The 19,440-nt window shown below is 40.2% G+C and overlaps 1 protein-coding gene across 1 annotated transcript in view; it reads left to right on the top strand.

Annotated features, from left to right (window-relative positions):
- Positions 1 to 5,021: 5,021 nt before the first annotated feature.
- Positions 5,022 to 19,440, top strand: part of LOC112253993 (parathyroid hormone 2 receptor-like) — a 40,327-nt gene continuing 25,908 nt past the window's right edge. The window contains exons 1-5 of the mRNA XM_042324122.1: positions 5,022 to 5,726; positions 7,240 to 7,339; positions 16,439 to 16,549; positions 17,600 to 17,721; positions 17,943 to 18,040. Of these exons, the coding sequence (XP_042180056.1) occupies positions 5,619 to 5,726; positions 7,240 to 7,339; positions 16,439 to 16,549; positions 17,600 to 17,721; positions 17,943 to 18,040 (539 nt within the window). The 5' untranslated portion in view covers positions 5,022 to 5,618. The remainder of the gene's footprint in view (positions 5,727 to 7,239; positions 7,340 to 16,438; positions 16,550 to 17,599; positions 17,722 to 17,942; positions 18,041 to 19,440) is intronic.

Genomic DNA, 19,440 nt, shown 5'->3' with positions numbered 1-19,440 from the left:
GCACTGGAACGTCTATGTATTTTTTTGAGCGTGTAATTAAATAAAGAATATTTTTGGCATCTCTGCCTCCTTGGTTTTTCCTTACTATGGTTTGAGTGCATCGTCTCTTTGGACTCTGTTTTCCACAAAAGACAGGGACTCCAGTAAGTGGATATGACATCAGTGGAGCAGGTCAAGTCATCATGTCAAATTAACCTGATGTATGCTGTAGTGCAGAGTCTTACCAAAAAACAGGTTTCTGGCAAAGAGTTGTCACAGATTTTAGACGATTTGCCTCTAATTTGCCTAGAGGCAACCCTGGTCCTGGAGTACCACAGATACGGCAGTGTTTAGTTCCAATCAGGCTGAATTCCACTTATTAATACGTTATTGAATTGTGTATTATCTATTGTTTGGGGGGGATGTATTGTATTGGGGAATGAGGTCTGTTGTGTATTGCATTTTTTATTTGGATGGTGTGGTGTTGATTGTGATATTGTACTTGTAACCGGTTTACCTTAAGTTCCCCTGGAGGGATACATTCAGTTGAATTGGATATACCTACCTGGCCTCCCAGTTCTAAAAGGGAACTGTAAAAAAAAAAATGAATTAACCGTGGAACTTCAAGACCAAATTTTCCTATACTCTGAGGTCTGTAGACCATCATAAAAATTCTTGAGTAATCTCTGCTGGACTGGTTCAGATGTTGTCAGTTGTATAAATGCTCCGGTCACCTGTTTTGGTAAACCGCTGTAGGGCTGGGGAAATTTAACCACTCTCACAATATAGAGGCCATCTCCATGGTAACAGTGAAGCTGAGATTCCCCTTTTCACTCTAAAATGTATGCCATGCAAAAACCATTGATTGCAAAGTTTTAAAGTATTCCTCACTTTGACATCTAAATGTTAGCAAATTTATTGAAAATTAAATACAGAAATATATCTAATTTGCTCCCCGGAATCAATACATGTTGGAATAAGGTCTGTCAAGTTCATTGTTGATCATTGCTGGACAGACATACCATAGATGTTCAAGCCAATTTAAGTCAAAACTGTAACTAGGCAACTCATGAATATTCAAAGTTGCCTTGGTAAGCAACTCCAGTGTATATTTGGATTTGTGTTTTAGGCTATTGTCCTGCTGAAAGGTGCATTTGTCTCCCAGTGTCTGTTGGAAAGCATACAAAACCAGCTTTTCCTCACAGATTTTGTCTGTGCTTAGCTCTATTCCATTTATTTTTATTCAACAAAAACAAACTCCCTAGTCCTTGCTGATGACCGGCATACCCATAACATGATGCAGCCACCACTATGCTTGAAAGTATGAAGAGTGGTACTCAGTGATGTGTACCATCCTTGGATTTGACCCAAACATAATATTTTGTATTCAGGATATAAAGTTAATTTCTTTGCCACATTTTTTTGCAATTTTACTTTAGTTCCTTATTGCAAACATGAGGCATGTTTTGGAATATTTTTGGAATATTTGTACAGGCTTCCTTCTTTTCACTCTGTCATTTGGTTTAGCATTGAGGAATAACTACAATGTCGTTGATTCCATCATCCATTTTCTCCCATCACAGCCATTAAACTCTGTAACTGTTTTAAAGTCACCATTGGCCTCATGGTGAAATCCCTGAGCGGTTTCCTTCCTCTCCGGGAACTGAGTTAGGAAAGACGCCTGTATCTTTGTCGTGACTGGGTGTATTGATACGTCATCAAAAGTGGAAGGAGTAACTTCACCATGCCCAAAGGGATATGCAATGTATGTTTTAAAAAAAATGTTTACCCATCTACCAATAGGTGCCCTTCTTTGTGAGGTATTGGAAAACTTCCCTGGTCTTTGTCGTTAAATCTGTGTTTGAAAGTCACTGCTCGGCTGAGGGACCTTACAGAAAATTGTATGTGTACAGAGATTAGGTAGTCATTCAAAAATCATGTTTAACACTATTATTGCACACAGAGTGAGTACATGCAATTTATTATGTGACTTGTTAAGCACATTTTTACTCCTGAACTTATTTAGGCTTGCCATAACAAAGGGGTTAAATACTTAAGACATGTCAGCTTTCCTTTTTTAATTAATTTGTAAAAATGTGGAAAAGCATATTTCCAATTAGACGTTATGGGGTATTGTGTGTAGGCCAGTGCCACAAAATCAAAATTGTGTCCATTTTAAATTCAGGCTATAGCACAACAAAATGTTGAAAAAGTCAAGGGGTTTGAATACTTTCTGAAGGCACTGTAGACAGTATGCAGAAGTCTACTTTAACAATGTTACTTAACATGTTTACTTGAGAAACAGGGCACATGCAAAGCTTGGCAACAGAATGACAGTAAAATCTCCCTGTTTTTTACCTGGACACATTTTCCAAAAACTCTTAAATATCTACTCTGAATAAAGATTCAAAGATGTCTGCAGAAAAAGTGGAGTGTCAGCTACGATATAACACCTTGAGTTTGAAAAAAATCTATTTTGCTTATTGAACTACAGTAAGTGAAGTTGACTCAACACCCGGTAACAGAATGAAGGTAACAGAAGACACTAGACAATATTTCTTAAACCTACAGAAGGCAAATAGTTTCTGCAAAACGAAGTATAAATTATGATATTACTACAAGATTGTGTTTTATGTATTTCTAATACATTTTAAGACTTCTAGTAGATGATTTCTAATACTCCTTTTCCATTTTTGTAACCAGACATTTTTAAGATGGAAAATGGTTGAAAAATGCATCTATGCCTTCATTTCCCCCAAATATAGAATCTTAGCTTTCACTTCACACCAAATATTATATGCTCTTCTAAACGGCACATGTTGGTGCTCAAATCAAATTTTATTGGTCGAATACACCGATTTGCAGATATTGCAGGTGCAGCGAAATGCTTGTTTCTTGCTCCAACCGTGCAGTAATACCTAGCAATGAAAATGTCATTAAGAAACAATACACACGTATTCCAGAAAAATAAATAGAAATGAAGAAATATCAGAAATAACGTCAGAAACTGGAATAATCATTTACATACAGTACCAGTCAAAAGTTTGGACACACCTACTCATGCAAGGGTTTTTCTTTATTTTTACTGTTGTCAGATATATGTGTATAGGTGGCAGGGAAGTCAGGCGCAGGAGAGTCAAACGGAGTGTAAAATGGAGTCTTTTAATAAATGTCCAAGTACATGCTCCATAACACTAAATAGAAAATATGAATATAAACAAATATGGGTACGAAGACCCGACACGCACCTATACAAAAAACACTACACTGACAATAAACAATCTCTGACAAAGACATGAGGGGAAACAGAGGGTTAAATACACAACAGGCAATGAATGGGATTGAAAACAGGTGTGTGGGAAGACAAGACAAAACCAATGGAAAATGAAAAATGGATCAATGATGGCTAGAAGACCGATGACGTCGAACGCCGAGCACCGCCCGAACAAGGAGAGGCAACGACTTCGGTAGAAGTCGTGACAACTGTTTTCTACATTGTAGAATAATAGAGAAGACATCAAAACTATGAAATAACACATATGGAATCATGTAGTAACCAAAAAAGTGTTAAACAAATCAAAATTGATTTTAGATTCTTCAAAGTAGCCAAGCTTTGCACACTCTTGGCATTCTCTCAACCAGCTTAATGAGGTAGTCACCTGGAATGAATTTCAATTAACAGGTGTGTGTCACGTTGGTATAAAGGGATCGGGAGACAGGCGCAGGAATGCATAATAGTTTTTTTTTATTGACCATAATTACAGTGTGCCATGTAAAGGCACAGGGACGAAGACCAAACAAACACGTATACAAAACACAGGGTTGAAACCCAAACAAAAGAGTGAGGAGTACCTCGAATAAATTGGCCCATTAGGAAGTCCGGGACCCAGTTGCACAGGGAGGGGTTCAGACCCAGGACCCTGAGCTTAGTGATGAGCTCGGAGGGCACTATGGGGTTTAAGACTGCGCTCTAGTCAATGAACAGCATTCTTACATAGGTATTTCTCTTGTCCAGCTGGGATGGGTCAGTGTTTAGAGCAATGACGATTGTGTCGACCGTAGATCTGTTGGAGCGATCATTAAATTGTAGCGGGTCTTGGGTGCCGGTTAAGGTCTAGGGTGCTCATGGGTCATTTTACATGGTAATGACCACGACAGAGATAGGAATGCAAGGACTGACCATCCATGAGATCAAAATGATAGTTTAAACCATGTTTTGAAGCTATACAGTGTTTAATACATGTTATTGTAGTGACCCGCACAGACAGCTGTGAGTTATGTGTTAGGTTAGTTGGTTGTGTTGTACGTACCAGCACCCAGTGTTTGCAGGGTCCAACATGCCAATCAACCTGCTATCTGCCAATCACGGGAATGTCTGGAATGTTCTAATGCCGGGCATCCTGATGGTTGGCGGAGGCGGGTTGGGCAGGGGGATGGAGCATTGGAAGTTAAGATTAGGTTTAGCCATTGTTCTCTCTCTTACGTCTGGTCTTCACAAGAGAAGGTCACGGTTATTTTATAGGGTATTCTTCATTTATTTGGCGTGGGCTACGGCCAAACAGTAACCTGTGTGAAGTTGGGTTAATAAACCGTAAACTCAATCCTCTGTCTGGAAAATTGTTCCTTTATGATCTAGTCAGGTTATTGGTTATCTAGTTACCTTATTATTTGGGTTCTGATGGGGTAAAACAGTTGATCTAAGATCATGAGTTATATTCCTCAAGAAACAATGGCTTTATCATTCACTTCAAATTAAAACAATTGATGTAATGCCAATCACAGAGTGTAGCTTTAAGATTTCTGAACGCTGTAACCTGTTCACACAGAAAGTCTGACAAACTCTGAGTCTGACCAAGATTAAACATGAACAATATTTGCAAACAATATTTTTCTCAAAATGCATTCATTTTTAATTAGAAAATGCGTTTTTTGGACGCTTATGGGCGAACATACACACACACACACTGCAGACCGCTGCGGACATCCCTTCCCACATCGTAAGATTTCATGACTACGGATAGATAGCGACATTACTCACGTGCAGACGGGAAATGCAGTTATAGGTAGGTTAGCTAGGCTACTGTAGAGTAATAGTTATTTTGGTTATCAGGCGCAAACTCGATTTTTTTCTAGCCTATGGATAATTCTGGTTGGAATTTTCTTGCGACTTTCTGAACATAATGAGTATTCGTGTTTAAAATAATAATAATAATAATATGGCATTTTTAACGCTCATGGCCCACGGAAGAGACAACATGCCCAAATTGTTTCTGTAAAGCAAACTTAGCCTACTAAAATGGTGTGTTTCAGAGAGGAACTACAGGACACAAGTAGCCTGAAAGGCCAGTCATATAGCCTATCTATTTCAAGGTCCACAAATGATCAATAAACGTTTTGAACAAGTTTATGCTACATCCTTATTTCAGAGAGATGACACCAAAACTCTGACCAAGCCTACACGATTCCTGCGCCCTTTTCTCCTGACATCCTCTGTCAACAGACTTCAAGAGCGTCGGATGGAAATACGCACAGAGTAGACTACAGGAAGGAGAACCACGTCCAGTCGAGTTTGACACAACACCTGAACTACTGCGTGCTTCAGAAACACAGCTGATTTTGGAGTTGATCGAATCCTCTATATGCAACGCTGTCCACCAATGATCTGCAGAATGAATACAATACTTCTGCGTAACTTTGCGAAGTTTATTTTATGCTGGAATGTAATTTACCTACACGTTTACGCACAGGTAAGTAGACTAGACGATTTAGAGTAATATTGTTTGTATTTTTTGTGGAATAATGAATCTAGGGTTCCCCCCCCTGTTTTGTTACAGGAGCCTACACTGTGTATAATAATAAACCACACACATACGGAATTTGCATGACCATTTTTACATAGGCTACAAGCAACATGATGCTAGATTATAGACACTGAGTGTACAAAACACTAGGAACTGCTCTTTCCACGACAGACTGACCAGGTGAATCCAGGTGAAAGCTATGATCTCTTATTGATGTCAATCAGTGTAGATGAAGGGGAGGAGACAGGTTAATTAACGGGCCATTAAACAAAAGAGACATGGATTGTGTATGTGTGCCATTCAGAGGGTGAATGGGCAAGACCACATTTTTAAGTTCCTTTGAACAGTGTATATTATGGTAGTAGGTGCCCGTTTGTGTGTGTCAAGAACTGCAACGCTGTCGGATTTTTTCACGCTAAACAGTTTCCCGTGTGTATCAAAAATGGTCCAACACCGAAAGGACATCCAGCCCTGTTGGAGTCAACATGGGCCAGCATCCCTGTGCAACGCTTGTGACACCCTAGTAGAGTCCATGCCCCGACGATTTGAGACTGTTCTGGCGGCGAAAGGGGGTGCAAATCAATATTAGGAAGGTGTTAACCCTAATTGCTCCGGATAAGAGCGTCTGCTGAGTTACAGTAAATGTTCCAAAGGTTTTGTACACTCCGTGTATATTAGGGTGTAGGTATGGGGTGAGGGTTAAATGAGAAGGGATGTTAGAAATGCACCATTCAACTAGTAAAACATGTATTATTATGTTTAGGCAGGCTATTGCAAGTCTAGTTGACAAAGTTCTTGGCATAATGCATTTGGTTGCTTTTGTCTTGCATCTACAATCCCCTATATTTCTCTACTCCTCTACTCCTATACCCTTTCCTCCCAGTCTATCTTTTAAAATACTTCTTCTGTAAATAATGGTAAAACTAAGATGGACCCCCCCCCACACACACACATTATGTTTCTTTATATTGGTGCTATTTCATCTGAAAATGTATTCTGTCATGCATATGTTCAGACATGCCCACTTCTGTACTCATCAGTCAATGTTTGCATATTCATTGTTGACTAGTACTCAACATCCACTTTCTCCTTGAATGCATTTAAATGAGGCGGAAGTATGAGCACAGTGCGTCAGCGTGTGGCGATTGCTTACTGTGTGCCAAATGTATATGACATCTGTTTTATTTATGAAGTATGTTATGCTACAGTATATGTCATTGTCAATATGACCTTTTAGATGTTTATCAAAGTTTATATCAAAGCCACTTTACCATTTCTCCTCGTTATGTTTGAGCTCAAAATGACCTCCGGGGTGAAGATTCCCCTAGGTGCAGATCTAGGATCAGCTTGCCCTCCCCAATCCTACCCTTAACTATTAGCGGGGGGAAATGCTAAACTGACCAAAGATCAGCATCTAAGGGGCAACTTTTTGGAATCAATGCTGCAATCTACTCCGCAGGTTCATCCAGAGGTCGGCCTCACAGCACAGGAGCAGATGTACCTGCTGTATGATGTCAAAGTCGCGTGTCATCAGAACATCTCCACACACAACCCTGCAGGTGGGCAAACACTGACTTACGTACATCATTTTACTCTTTGGGCAGCATAGGTCATTTACAACCTTTTGTTTGTTTGTGTAATCGGTACCCACTAAGCAGATGATTGGTCTACCTCGCTTTAGCAGAGCCCCATTGGCCAGCGTGTTTCCGGGTGGATCCAGACAGACCTTTATGGTAACCGTAGCAGCCCGCCATACTTCAATCCCGCCTGGAGAGACCAAATCCCATAACTTTACGTGTATTCGTCTCCCGCATATTGGAAAAGGGGTTTGGGTTTTGAGAGACGGGCAAACACTAGCCTGCTCCACGTCTGCCCACGTTCTCCCAGGCTTCACTCAGTCAGAGGTTGGAGTTGGTGAAAGAGACTGGATGTGGTGCTGTTGCATGTACACTGACAACGCTGAACTCCTTGCATTTCTCACATTGTCAGTCAATGCTCAACATGCGATTTACTGAATTGAGTAATGCTTCATGCAAAAAATGTGTATTCTGATATTTATCCAAAATATTTCTCACCCCCCCCCCGAATTATTATAATTATTATAATATATTTTTAATTGCGGTAGCTTGAGACAACTTTCAATACAGCATGGATGAAAACTACAATTGGCAGAAGTGGTCTTTGGGAAAAATAACTGGGATTATGGCAACCACTAAAACATTTTGAAAAATTCATCTTAGTATTCTCATATAGGCACTCTTGAAGAGCGGAGGGAGGCACTTCTTGAAAAGCCTTTATTTACTTGGACTACCACTGCAGTTTGATTAGACAAAGATGACTTAAGATCACAGATATTATGCTGTGTCTCTCCCTAGCCACGGAATCTGTGGGTGCTGAAAGGAGGATTTATTCCATTAATTTGAATCTGTGCCAATTTGCCAGCCCCAACCCTGCGGTTGTTTCTCTTTCTGGCTGCTGCACTCCATGTTATTATCCTCCGTGTGTCCGCCCACATTCTGTAGCAGTGTGAGAGCTGGATAAAAACAAAGCGCTTTGTGTGTTTGATCCAGAATCTACCAGTCGTTAAAACCAGGTGGGAGATTAGAAATGTCAGAACGTAAACAGATATTGGAGCAAAATGGATAATTAGTGTGTTTATTGTTTGGTGACAGTCTATAGTAAGTAAATCCTGGCTACTTAGAAAAACAGACCAGCTTCTGATACCCATCCAAATTTAGTCATGACGGAAGTCTTATGGTTTCACTGGGAGGCATTATGAAAATACAGTTTGCTATATACTCTGAGAGATGCAGAAATGACTGTAACACTTTATTTTAAGGGTCCATTATAAAACATTTATAAGGCATTTACAAACAGTTTGCCCACCATTTAGTAATCATTATTCCCACGTTTGTAAAGGTTAGTTAGCTAGTTATTCACACACGTGTGTGTGTGTGTGTGTGTGTGTGTGTGTGTATATATATATATATATATATATATACACACAACATGACCAAAAGTGTGTGGACTTGCTTCCATTCAGCCACAAGAGCATTAGTGATGTCGGGCACTGATGTTGGGCGATTAAGGCCTGGCTTGCAGTCGGAGTTCCAATTAATCCCAAAGGTGTTCAATGGGGTTGAGGTCAGGGCTCTGTGCAGGCCAGTCAAGTTCTTCCACATCGATCTCGACAAACCATTTCCGTATGGACCTCACTTGCCATGCCGGAACAGGAAAAGGCCTTCTCCAAACTGTTCGCCACAAAGTTGGAAATACAGAATCGTCTAGAATGTCATTGTATGTTGTGGCGTTAAGATTTCCCTTCACTGGAACTAAAGGGCCTAGGCCGAATCATGAAAAACAGCCCCAGACCATTATTCCTCCTTCACCAAACTTTACATTTGTCACTATGGTCGGTAGCATTCTCCTGGTAGCCGCCAGCTTCGTCCGCCAGACTGCCAGATAGTGAAGTGTGATTCTTCACTCCAGAGAACGTGTTTCAACTGCTTCAGAGTCCAATGGTGGTGAGCTTTACACCACTCCAGCTGACACTTAGCATTGCGCATGTGGATCTTAGGCTTGTTTGCGGCTGCACGAACAGTTCTTGTGCTGACATTGCTTCCAGAGGCAGTTTGGATCTTGGTAGTGAGTGCTGCAACCGAGGACAGATGATCTTTACACGCTTCAGCACTTGTCGGTCCCGTTCTCTGAGCTTGTGTGGCCTACCACTTTGCTTCTGAGCCATTGTTGCTCTTAGACGTTTCCACTTCACAATATCAGCACTTACAGTTGACCCAGGCAGCTCTAGCAGGGCACAAATTTGACGAACTGACTTGTTGGAAAGGTGGCATCCTATAGTTTAAAAAAAAAAGTTATTTTACCTTTTATTTAACCAGGCAAGTCAGTTAAGAACACATTCTTATTTTCAATGACGGCCTGGGAACAGTGGGTTAACTGCCTGTTCAGGGGCAGAACGACAGATTTGTACCTTGTCAGCTTGGGGGTTTGAACTCGCAACCTTCCGGTTACTAGTCCAACGCTCTAACCACTAGGCTACGCTGCCGCCCCATAAGGCCATTCTACTGCAAATGTTTGTCTATGTTTGTCTATGGAGATTGCATGGCTGTGTGCTCGATTTTATACACCTGTCAGCAATGGGTGTTGCTGAAATAGCCAAATCCACTAATTTGAAGGGTTGTCCACATACTTTTGTGTATATGTAGTATATTTCCTTAAACATCCTGTGTGGCGTGCTTATTCTTTTACCAGGTACTGCTGGAATGTTTACCAATGGCATGCATCTATTTGTGAGAAATTACACTGGTCTCGCAACATTTATAAACTATAAATAGTGCTCACTTTAGATTAGGGACTGCAAAAGGACTTTACTAATCATTAGTAAATGGTTTTGTCGTGGAAATTCTTACACAGGGACACCTCAAAGTCAATCTTAAATGAATCATTGTTTTATTGTCAGCACGCTGGGAGGTTCCAACCAATTCAATGCACCATAGTTCACATATCAATCAGCAGCTCTCCCTGGGCAAACCCAGCAGTTGTCTTATATACGGCTATACGCAGACAAGTTATATTTGCATGATTTAGCATAATTACTTAATCATTACCGTTTTGTTTCATTCATGTGACCGACCAATACCGGTTCCAAACGTGTGACAGACCAATACCCCACGAGGCTTCTTTCTCTCTTAGCTGAGACCTTGAAACTGAGATATCTTTAGTTTGTTCTCAAAACACGGTCTGGGCGTACTGCCAAATTGCAGCTACTGATAGTGAGGATTTGTACAGTCAGCCACTTGCATGAACACAGAAATTGGTTCTTAGAACAGCACATGAATAGAAGACAGACATTTGTTATAAGAAAAGCACAAACATAAAAATTCCATTACAGTTTATAAATGTGAGTAATGATTAATAAATGGTGGACACACAATTTTTATAAATGCTGAATAAATGGTTTATTATGGACCCTTAAAATGTTACTGAAATCACATCAATGAAACCACTTATTGGCTAAATGATATTCTGCCTTTCATAGGAGTAAAATAAATAAAAAATTACAAACATTATATAACCCCACTTCCCCTCAATCAGTGGTGTATTTGTCTGTTGTATTTGGTTTTTCCAGATAATTTAACCCAGATCTAAATGATAACAGATAATTCTGTTCCCCTATAAGACTGTGTTCCCTTTGCCCCATTTAAAATTGAAATCTGTGATTGGTTCATTCCATTTGAGTCTTTAAATGTAGGATATATAGCAATTATATAGCTTTGTTGTTTTGATTCCGAGATTGTTCCTTTAAAGGCAATGGCCCAATTCTAATCATTACTGCCCGGTGATCTCTCGTTCAACCATCAATACGGGCTAAGATCACTCACGCACCTGATCTCAGTTGCATCCATCATTAGCCATCCTATTACCTCTCCCTCGGTGTTATCAAAGGTCGGAGTTCACTTCAAGCCTGCTAATTGAGCAGACTAAGGACGGATGTATCTACAGTATTTGAGAATCATTCTGTACACCTGAAATATAGTATTTCCTCATTTACCAGGACAAATATACAGCGGCAATTTTCCCGATACATTTTATGTACTGAAAACCCATGAGTAAAAACATGTTTTTTTGTTTATAATTGATTTAGTCCATTAATTATAACTTGGTTTAATACAGTAGGCCTATGGACATTTTCAAGAGGAAAATCAGATATTGAAGTTGAATTCACCGATTTTGAGCGCATCATGCCAAAATTTCATAAAGTAGATGTCTCAACTGTTGACTCATTTATACTCGCTTATGTGTCCTATTCAGTCTGAAGGCCTTGTTTGACACACGTGCTAGCCTATTGGCCACGTTATGACTGACTTGTGATCACTGTCCTTGTTATTTTGATTGTATTGACATTCCCAGCCTTAGTTAGTCATCTGTTTTTGTTCAAAATATTGGGTCATTGAAACTGAAACATCCCAAATGGGTGGAGGAAACAAACAATGTACCAGACCATCTGTGATTTACAACCAGGTACATTTATTTGTGGTTCCAAAAATATTGCTATTTGTAAATTATATTAATCATGCATTGAACTGCGTCCATTTATTCTGCCAACAATGCCTTACTTTCTACTTCATGGAATTTTGAGTCAAATAGAACCTATTTTTAAAACTTAATGAAATTGGTTTTGAAGTATAAACTGGGAATTTGATCTTTTTGACTGATATTATCATTGTTGGTTTCATGTCTTCAAAGTAGTTAAAAAAAAATGTCAGTTCCACCTTTAAGGTATTTCACAGTGTCTGCACATGGGACCCACCTGGCAAGTGGTCCCAAACCCCAATATGGCACATTTCCTGTCTGTCAGTTTAAATTAATACAACGTGCTTTGATGTCTCAAATGATAATGTGACTCAACCCAGCTATAATCAGATCCAATTTGGCTCTGAGATAATGAAGTATGACATCATACGCATAGGAAGGCTACTGCAGCTGAGACACTGAAATATACAAATATCTACTATTTAGACCTGGATTGCAATTAGGGTTGGAAACTTTCCGGTAAATTTCCGGGGGGTTTCTGGAAATTTTCCATGGGAATTTAAGCCCGGGAATTTGGGGAATTTTACTTAAATTCATCAAAAAAGTTAGCTTATAACAGTGAACCTTTTTTGTGGGAAGCACATAAGGCAATTCTAGGTCGTGTGGCATATGTTGGTTAAACTATCCCCAATTCAATGGAATTACAACCCTTTGCATGCACAGTGCATTCTTCCATCACATGTACAGCTGATTCTCAAAATCTTGCACAAGTATGAGATGCTATTGAGCCCACACTACTACACTGTCTGAGCCAAGGACTACATGCTTTCTGGTAAGTTTTGATTACAATACTGGGTGGGGTGAATATATTTTATCTTACATTTTTTTGTTAACTATTAAATTGTAGCCTACAACAAGGTGTGTTTAAATAATTTTTAAACTTGTAAACAATTTCTGCTAGTTAGTTTTTGCTACCATGTGGGGTTTAGCTTGCTTGATCCTGTTAACTGAGGAGTGTTAATTCACCTGTTTCCATACATGGTTCATTTAAAAACATTTGTCTTAAAAGGAGTTGTTTAATCTAACTGCTTAACTATTTATCTGTACATGGAATTGTATGTTTTGTTTTTTTACTCTTTTTTAAAAATCTTTACAGGAAAATGCCACGGGCACTATCTGATGTGTGGAGGCATTTCACTGCAGCTAATGTAGAAGGAAAAGCTGTGTACATTTGCAAATACAGTGCCAAATCATATGTGAAGAATACAACAAAGATGCAGAATCATCTGGTCAAGTGCATAAGTTCCCTCAGCGCTCACAACAAGCATCCTCTGACAAAAGTCCCTCTACTTCTATTCGAGTTGAAAATTATGAATTAGACCTTATCAATAGCAACAGTTCATGGTCCTACTGGAATCTGAAGGTTTTTTTTTACTCAATAGAGGAACGTAGTCAGAGAAATGCTCATGAATGTCTTGCTCGAGCTGTGCATGAAAGTGGTTCACCTCTGATGCTCACAGGCAATATGTATTGGAAGAGATTTCTGAATGTTCTTCGCCCAGCATACACCCCTCCAACCAGACATGCTTTGTCTACTCATTTGCTGTATGCAGAGTTCAAGTGAAGGTCAAGCAAATCATAGAGAAAGCAGACTGTATTGCAATTATCTCTGATGGGTGGTCGAATGTTCATGAGAAAGGAATAATTAACTACATCATCTCCTCCGCTCAACCAGTATTCTACAAGAGCACAGACACCAGGGACAACAGACACACCCGTCTGTACATTGTAGATGAGCTGAAGGAAGTCATCAATGACCTTGGACCACAGAAGGTATTTGCACTGGTGACAGACAATGCTGTGAACATGAAGGCTGCTTGGTCTAAAGTGGAGTCTTAACCTCACATCACAGCCATTGGCTGTGCTGCTCATGCATTGACTCTGCTCCTCAAGGACATCATGGCACTGAAAACAATGTATACACTCTACAAGAGAGCCAAGGAAATGGTTAGGTATGTGAAGGGTCATCAAGTTATAGCAGCAATCTACCTCACCAAGCAAAGTGAGAAGAATAAGAGCACCATATTGAAGCTGCCCAGCAACACCCATTGGGGTGGTGTTGTCATCATGTTTGACAGTCTCCTGGAGAAGAAGGAGTCTCTCCAAGAAATGGCCATATCACAGTCTGCCGATATGGACAGCCCCATCAAGAGGATCCTCCAGGATGATCTATTTTTGGAGAGAGTGGTAAGCAGCCTGAAACTCCTGAAACCTACAGCAGTAGCCATTGCACGGATTGAGGGAGACAAAGCGGTCCTGTCTGATGTTCAGACTCTGCTTGTAGATGTAAGAAGAAATTCGTACTGCCATGCCCACTACACTGTTGCTCCAAGCAGAGGAAACTGCAGTTCTGAAATACATCACAAAGCATGAAGACTTCTGCCTGAAGCCCATACACGCCACAGCATACATGTTGGACCCCAAGTATGCTGGCAAGAGCATCCTGTCTGGTCCAGAGATCAACAAGGCCTATGGTGTCATCACTACTGTGTCTCACCACCTTAGCCTGGATGAGGGCAAGGTTCTTGGCAGTCTGGCGAAGTACACTTCCAAACAAGGGCTTTGGGATGAAGATGCAATATGGCAGTCGTGCCAACATATCTCATCAGCCACCTGGTAGAAGAGACTTTGTGGATCTGAGGCTCTGTCACCTGTTGCCTCCATCATCCTCCAAATCCCACCAACATCAGCCGCCTCAGAGCGCAACTGGTCCTTGTTTGGGAACGCACCCACCAAAGCATGCAAGAAGCTGACCAATACAAGGGTTGAGAAATTGGTGGCCATCCTGGCAAATTTTAGGCTTTTTGAGCCTGACGACAAGCTATCCTCAACAAGGTTGGAAAGTGACCGTGAAGATGAGGTGGACATTGAGGTCCGGGGAGAAGACATGGAAGCATGAGAGGAAGACAACCAAAGCTTTAGTTTCTAGACTATCATTTTACAGATGTATATTGAAAATGTTTTTGGTAGATGCGATGGCTCATTGGGGATCATTCAATATTCCCTTTCTTTTGTTGTTCAGTGAAATCATCCCATGTGAAGAGGCAACTCATTTAATTAAAGTTCAATTCGTAACTAAATTGTTTTTATTTCTATTTGAAGGATTTAATCATTTGCAATTGTCTACTTATGATAAGGTAAAGGGTTTATGTTTCTGTATCCATATATGGTAAATATATCCAATGCAAAAAACATCTGCATTTAAATGATATTGATATTAATCCCATATATCCCCGTTAATTCCCACTGAAAGTTTCCACCTCTGAACATTCCTGAAAATGTGCAACCCTAATTGCAATCATAAGATATATTAATTTATTTAAATATATTTACTTCTTATTTTTTCTCAGTCTTAGGTCTTTATTACTTAGTCTCAGCTTGCATCCCAAATGGCACTAAAGGTAGTGCACTATAAAGGGAATAGGGTGCCATTTGTGACGCAGTCCCACCCTAGTCACTTGTTTCACTGAACCATCAGGAGGGCTAGCTGACAAAAGACGACAACCTATTACTCCTAGTGCTCTCCCACTAGCCTACTCATCTGGTGGACAGATGGTGTGTGTGTATATATAGCTGTAATGACTATGAGCAATGTTTTTGCACTTGTCGCTAATGAGTGACTCATAAGCTTTGTCTTTCCATCTCACACTCTCATCATGGAATATAGATTAATATTAGAAATGTGTTTAATCAAGAGAGCGGAGGTTTAAATATACATAGTGGGAGAAAGAGTTTTTGTCCATGGAGCCGATATGTAGTAAATTGATCCTTCTTCAGCTTGTTTCATTGATGATGTGGACTGAGTGCACACTGCTGGATATTTGCCCTTTCTTAAATTGAGTGGATCAATGTCCAGTGTCTGCAAGATCACCAGCACTTACCATTGACAGGCACAAAAGCAACAAGTCAATGAAACCTTTCAATGATAATGCCTTGAGTTCAATAGCAATGATTTCTTTTAAGTTCAGATTTATCCTAAGGGAGTGGCCATGATATTTGGCCTGGGAGCCTCCGTTCCTTTCATGACGATACCCTCTAACACAATGTCCAAATAATGTCACTTATGAAAGTAAAAGCCTAAAATATCTACATCACATATATTGATGTTTGTAATTGTGAAGATTTTAGGTTTTATAAAAACCTCGTTTTTTTTTCTGTTCACTTCCACGTCCAGACAAGTGCTTGCTGATTACTCATTGGACCATATATGAATGTTCTGGGAGCCTAAACCTACAGTTTAAATAAGTCAATTTATCACAGGCAATTAAGTCACTAAGTTGAGAGCCAGTGAGAAGGTCTGTGAGAGGGGTTTGTTCATGCAGGAACAGTCATGTACAGTATTGGTTTTTACATAAGAGTGTAAAATAAGAGGAAGGATAAACCAATATCATAATATGCCTTCCAGATATCGATATCAAACACAAATAAACCAATATCACAATATGAATTGCTCATATCGGTATCAAGTGAAATCTATATCATATTTAATTCAGTATTGGTGCCCACCACTTATATTACCTAACTCCCCTTTCCCACTATGTATCCAGATGACCTTTGTGCCCCTGGCTGGGATGGTCTGATCTGTTGGCCTCAGGGATCCCCCGGAGCGCTAACCAAGATCCCCTGCCCCAGCTACATCTACGACTTCAACCATCAAGGTATTGGGGTACAGATAGGCTATACTCATGGGGCCATATTTATTAAGTGTTTGCACTGGGTGCAAAGTTTGCACTTTTTTGGGGGGGGTGTACACTGAGTATACAGAACATTTTAAGAACACCCGCTCTTTCCGTGACACTACCAGGTGAATCCAGGTGAAAGCTTTGATCCCTTCTTTATGTAACTTGTTAAATCCACTTCAATCAGTGTAGATGAGGAGGGAGGAGACAGGTTAAATAAAGATTTAAGCCCTTGGGACAATTGAGACCTGGATTGTGTATGTGTGCCATTGAGAGGGTGAAATGGGCAAGACAAAAAAAATGTAATTGCCTTTGAATGGGGTATGGTAGTAGTTGCCAGGCGCACCAGTTTGTGTCAAGAACTGCGACGCTGCTGGGTTGTTCAAGCTCAACCGTATCCCCGGAGGGAACAGAGGCGGGGTGACCCACTTTGTTGTTGTTTGAAATGAGGATTCTAGCTTCATGTTTTACTTCTGAGCTGGTGCAAACCCTTAGTAAATCTGGCCCATGGTAACAATTGAATATACTGAATACCGTTTTAACTGCAGTATCATTGTGTTAAAATCCTGTGTGTTGCATTATGTGGTCTTTATATGGAGACAAGCAATGTACATGTAATGGATTTGACGTATTGAATGGTTTGATGAGCATGAAAACGATGTAAACCATATCCCGTGGCCGTCTCAGTCACCAGACTTCAACCCAAATGAACACTTATGGGAGATTCTGGAGCGGTGCCAGAGACCACGCTTTCTACCACCATCAACAAAACACAATTATAGAATTTCTCATTGAAGAATGGTGTCGCATCCCTCATATAGAGTTCCAGTCACTTGCAGAATCCACTCCAAGGTGCATTGAAGCTGTTCTGGCTCGTGGCGGCCCAACACCCTATTAAGACACTTTATGTTGGTGTTTCCTTTGTTTTGGCAGTTAACTGTATGCTGCAATGTTAATGACCAGATCGTGTGTGTGTGTGTGTGTGTGTGTGTGTGTGGTGTCTGTGCCTGTGTTTGTGTGTATGTCCAGGTCATGCATACAGGAAGTGTGATGTCAACGGTTCCTGGGTTTCTGTGGAGGGGTTGAACCGAACATGGTCCAATTATTCCGACTGCTTAAAATTCCTTTTACCTGGTCAAGAGGAGGAAAAGGTAATCCCAATCACCACTTCAGTCACACCTAAGACTCCAATTAACATGGTTGTGGTTGCAGACTTGACTCATGACAATGCTTGAGTTGCTCTGACTCATGATAACAGCGGCGCTACACTGGGGCGTCGGGAGTACAGGCAGCTAGCATAGAAGCTAAAAACCTAACCTTTTTCCCGGCGTAAACAGTGAAGCAGGCCTATAACATATCCATTTCTCTCTAGCAGGACTTCTTTGACCGGCTGTACGTCATGTACACCATTGGATATGCACTGTCCTTCATCTCTCTTCTAGGGGCCATTGTCATCATAGGCTACTTCAGGTAAGACAGCCTTGTGTCCCAACGATTGGTCCTTTCTCCAGAAGTGTGCAGTTGTGCGCTCCTTCCCACAAATATAGTTTGCGTTATACCAGTCATTTCCTTTCGGCCTATGAAAGGAAGTGAACAAGTGCAGACCTTGGGAGAAAGGACATATATTGGGATGCAGATGTATGCCACTCGGTCTTTGCTCATCCATATATTTCTATGTGCTGCTCTATCCACCTGTGTAAATGGCACCGAGGTCCTACAGCACTAAGCCTCAGCTGTTCATCACCATTTTCCAAAAACAGTCACGCATGTAAATGAGAAGTAAAAATAAATGTCCTGGCCATCCTCTTGACTCATCTCCAAATTCTCAACGAGATTTCAATCTTTATTCACCCGCTCAAAAAAAAAACTGCCAGAGGTTTGTTGAATTCCCAATGTGTTATCACTCTGCTTTCAACCATCTAAAACCTCAACTAAATTCCAATGGAATTTTTTTTTTCGATTTTTAGTTGTCACCTGAATGTGTTATCACTGCGCTTTCGACCATTTTAAAGCACAACAAAGTTCAAACGGGAACACAATGTCAGATATGTTTGTATTTGTACAACAACTTAATGTGTTGTCACTGTGCTTCATCTAATAGCACAACCAAATGACCTCGATAACAGTTGAGATTACAATAAAAGTACATGTGCAAGCAAGTGGTCAATGCTGAGCAAGATTCTACACCGATTATTATAGCAATTGTGAAGATCTCCACAGACCTGCAACCTTTGCATGCTATTTTGACCATGAACACTTTCCTCAACATGTTACTCATTTTAAGTTTGAATAAACACTGCTACATTAGTTTGTAAGATAGCCTTAACTCTAGGCTATTTACTATATTAGAAAATTATTATTGAATTGTGTTTGATTGACAACACAGCTAAATATTCACGTTTTAAAAGTATATCTAATGTTTGGATAGTTTCATCTGAGCCACTGGCTTAATCTTATTCTTTAACTTTTAATGTTGGTTTAGTTGGAGTCCTGAATCGAACATATCACTTGTTAACTTTTCGAAAAAAGTTAACAGGCTATTTACTGTATTGCAAAAACTGTATTGTGCCACTGACTTAGTCTGGCCTTAATTCTAGTTTTGTCTACAAATTAATCATTGACATGACATGGTATTCATGTCTCCAACTCAACCTAGAATCAAATGTAAAGAATAGGACTGTCATGATTCCCTAATAACAGAGTAGAACACCCCTTTGTACAAGTTAAAGAATAGATTTAGTTGGTTGAGTTAGAGACTTGAATACAACAAATCGATGCTTTTCATTATGAGCTGTCAGTATTATGAATGCAGTTAGAGAAGGACGTCTTACTCTCAATCTTCCCTCAGTATTTCAACACAGATGCCGTTG

The sequence above is a fragment of the Oncorhynchus tshawytscha genome, linkage group LG07 (assembly GCF_018296145.1).
Source record: "Oncorhynchus tshawytscha isolate Ot180627B linkage group LG07, Otsh_v2.0, whole genome shotgun sequence".
NCBI lineage: Eukaryota > Metazoa > Chordata > Actinopteri > Salmoniformes > Salmonidae > Oncorhynchus > Oncorhynchus tshawytscha.
This window is presented reverse-complemented; position numbering and strand designations above follow the sequence as displayed.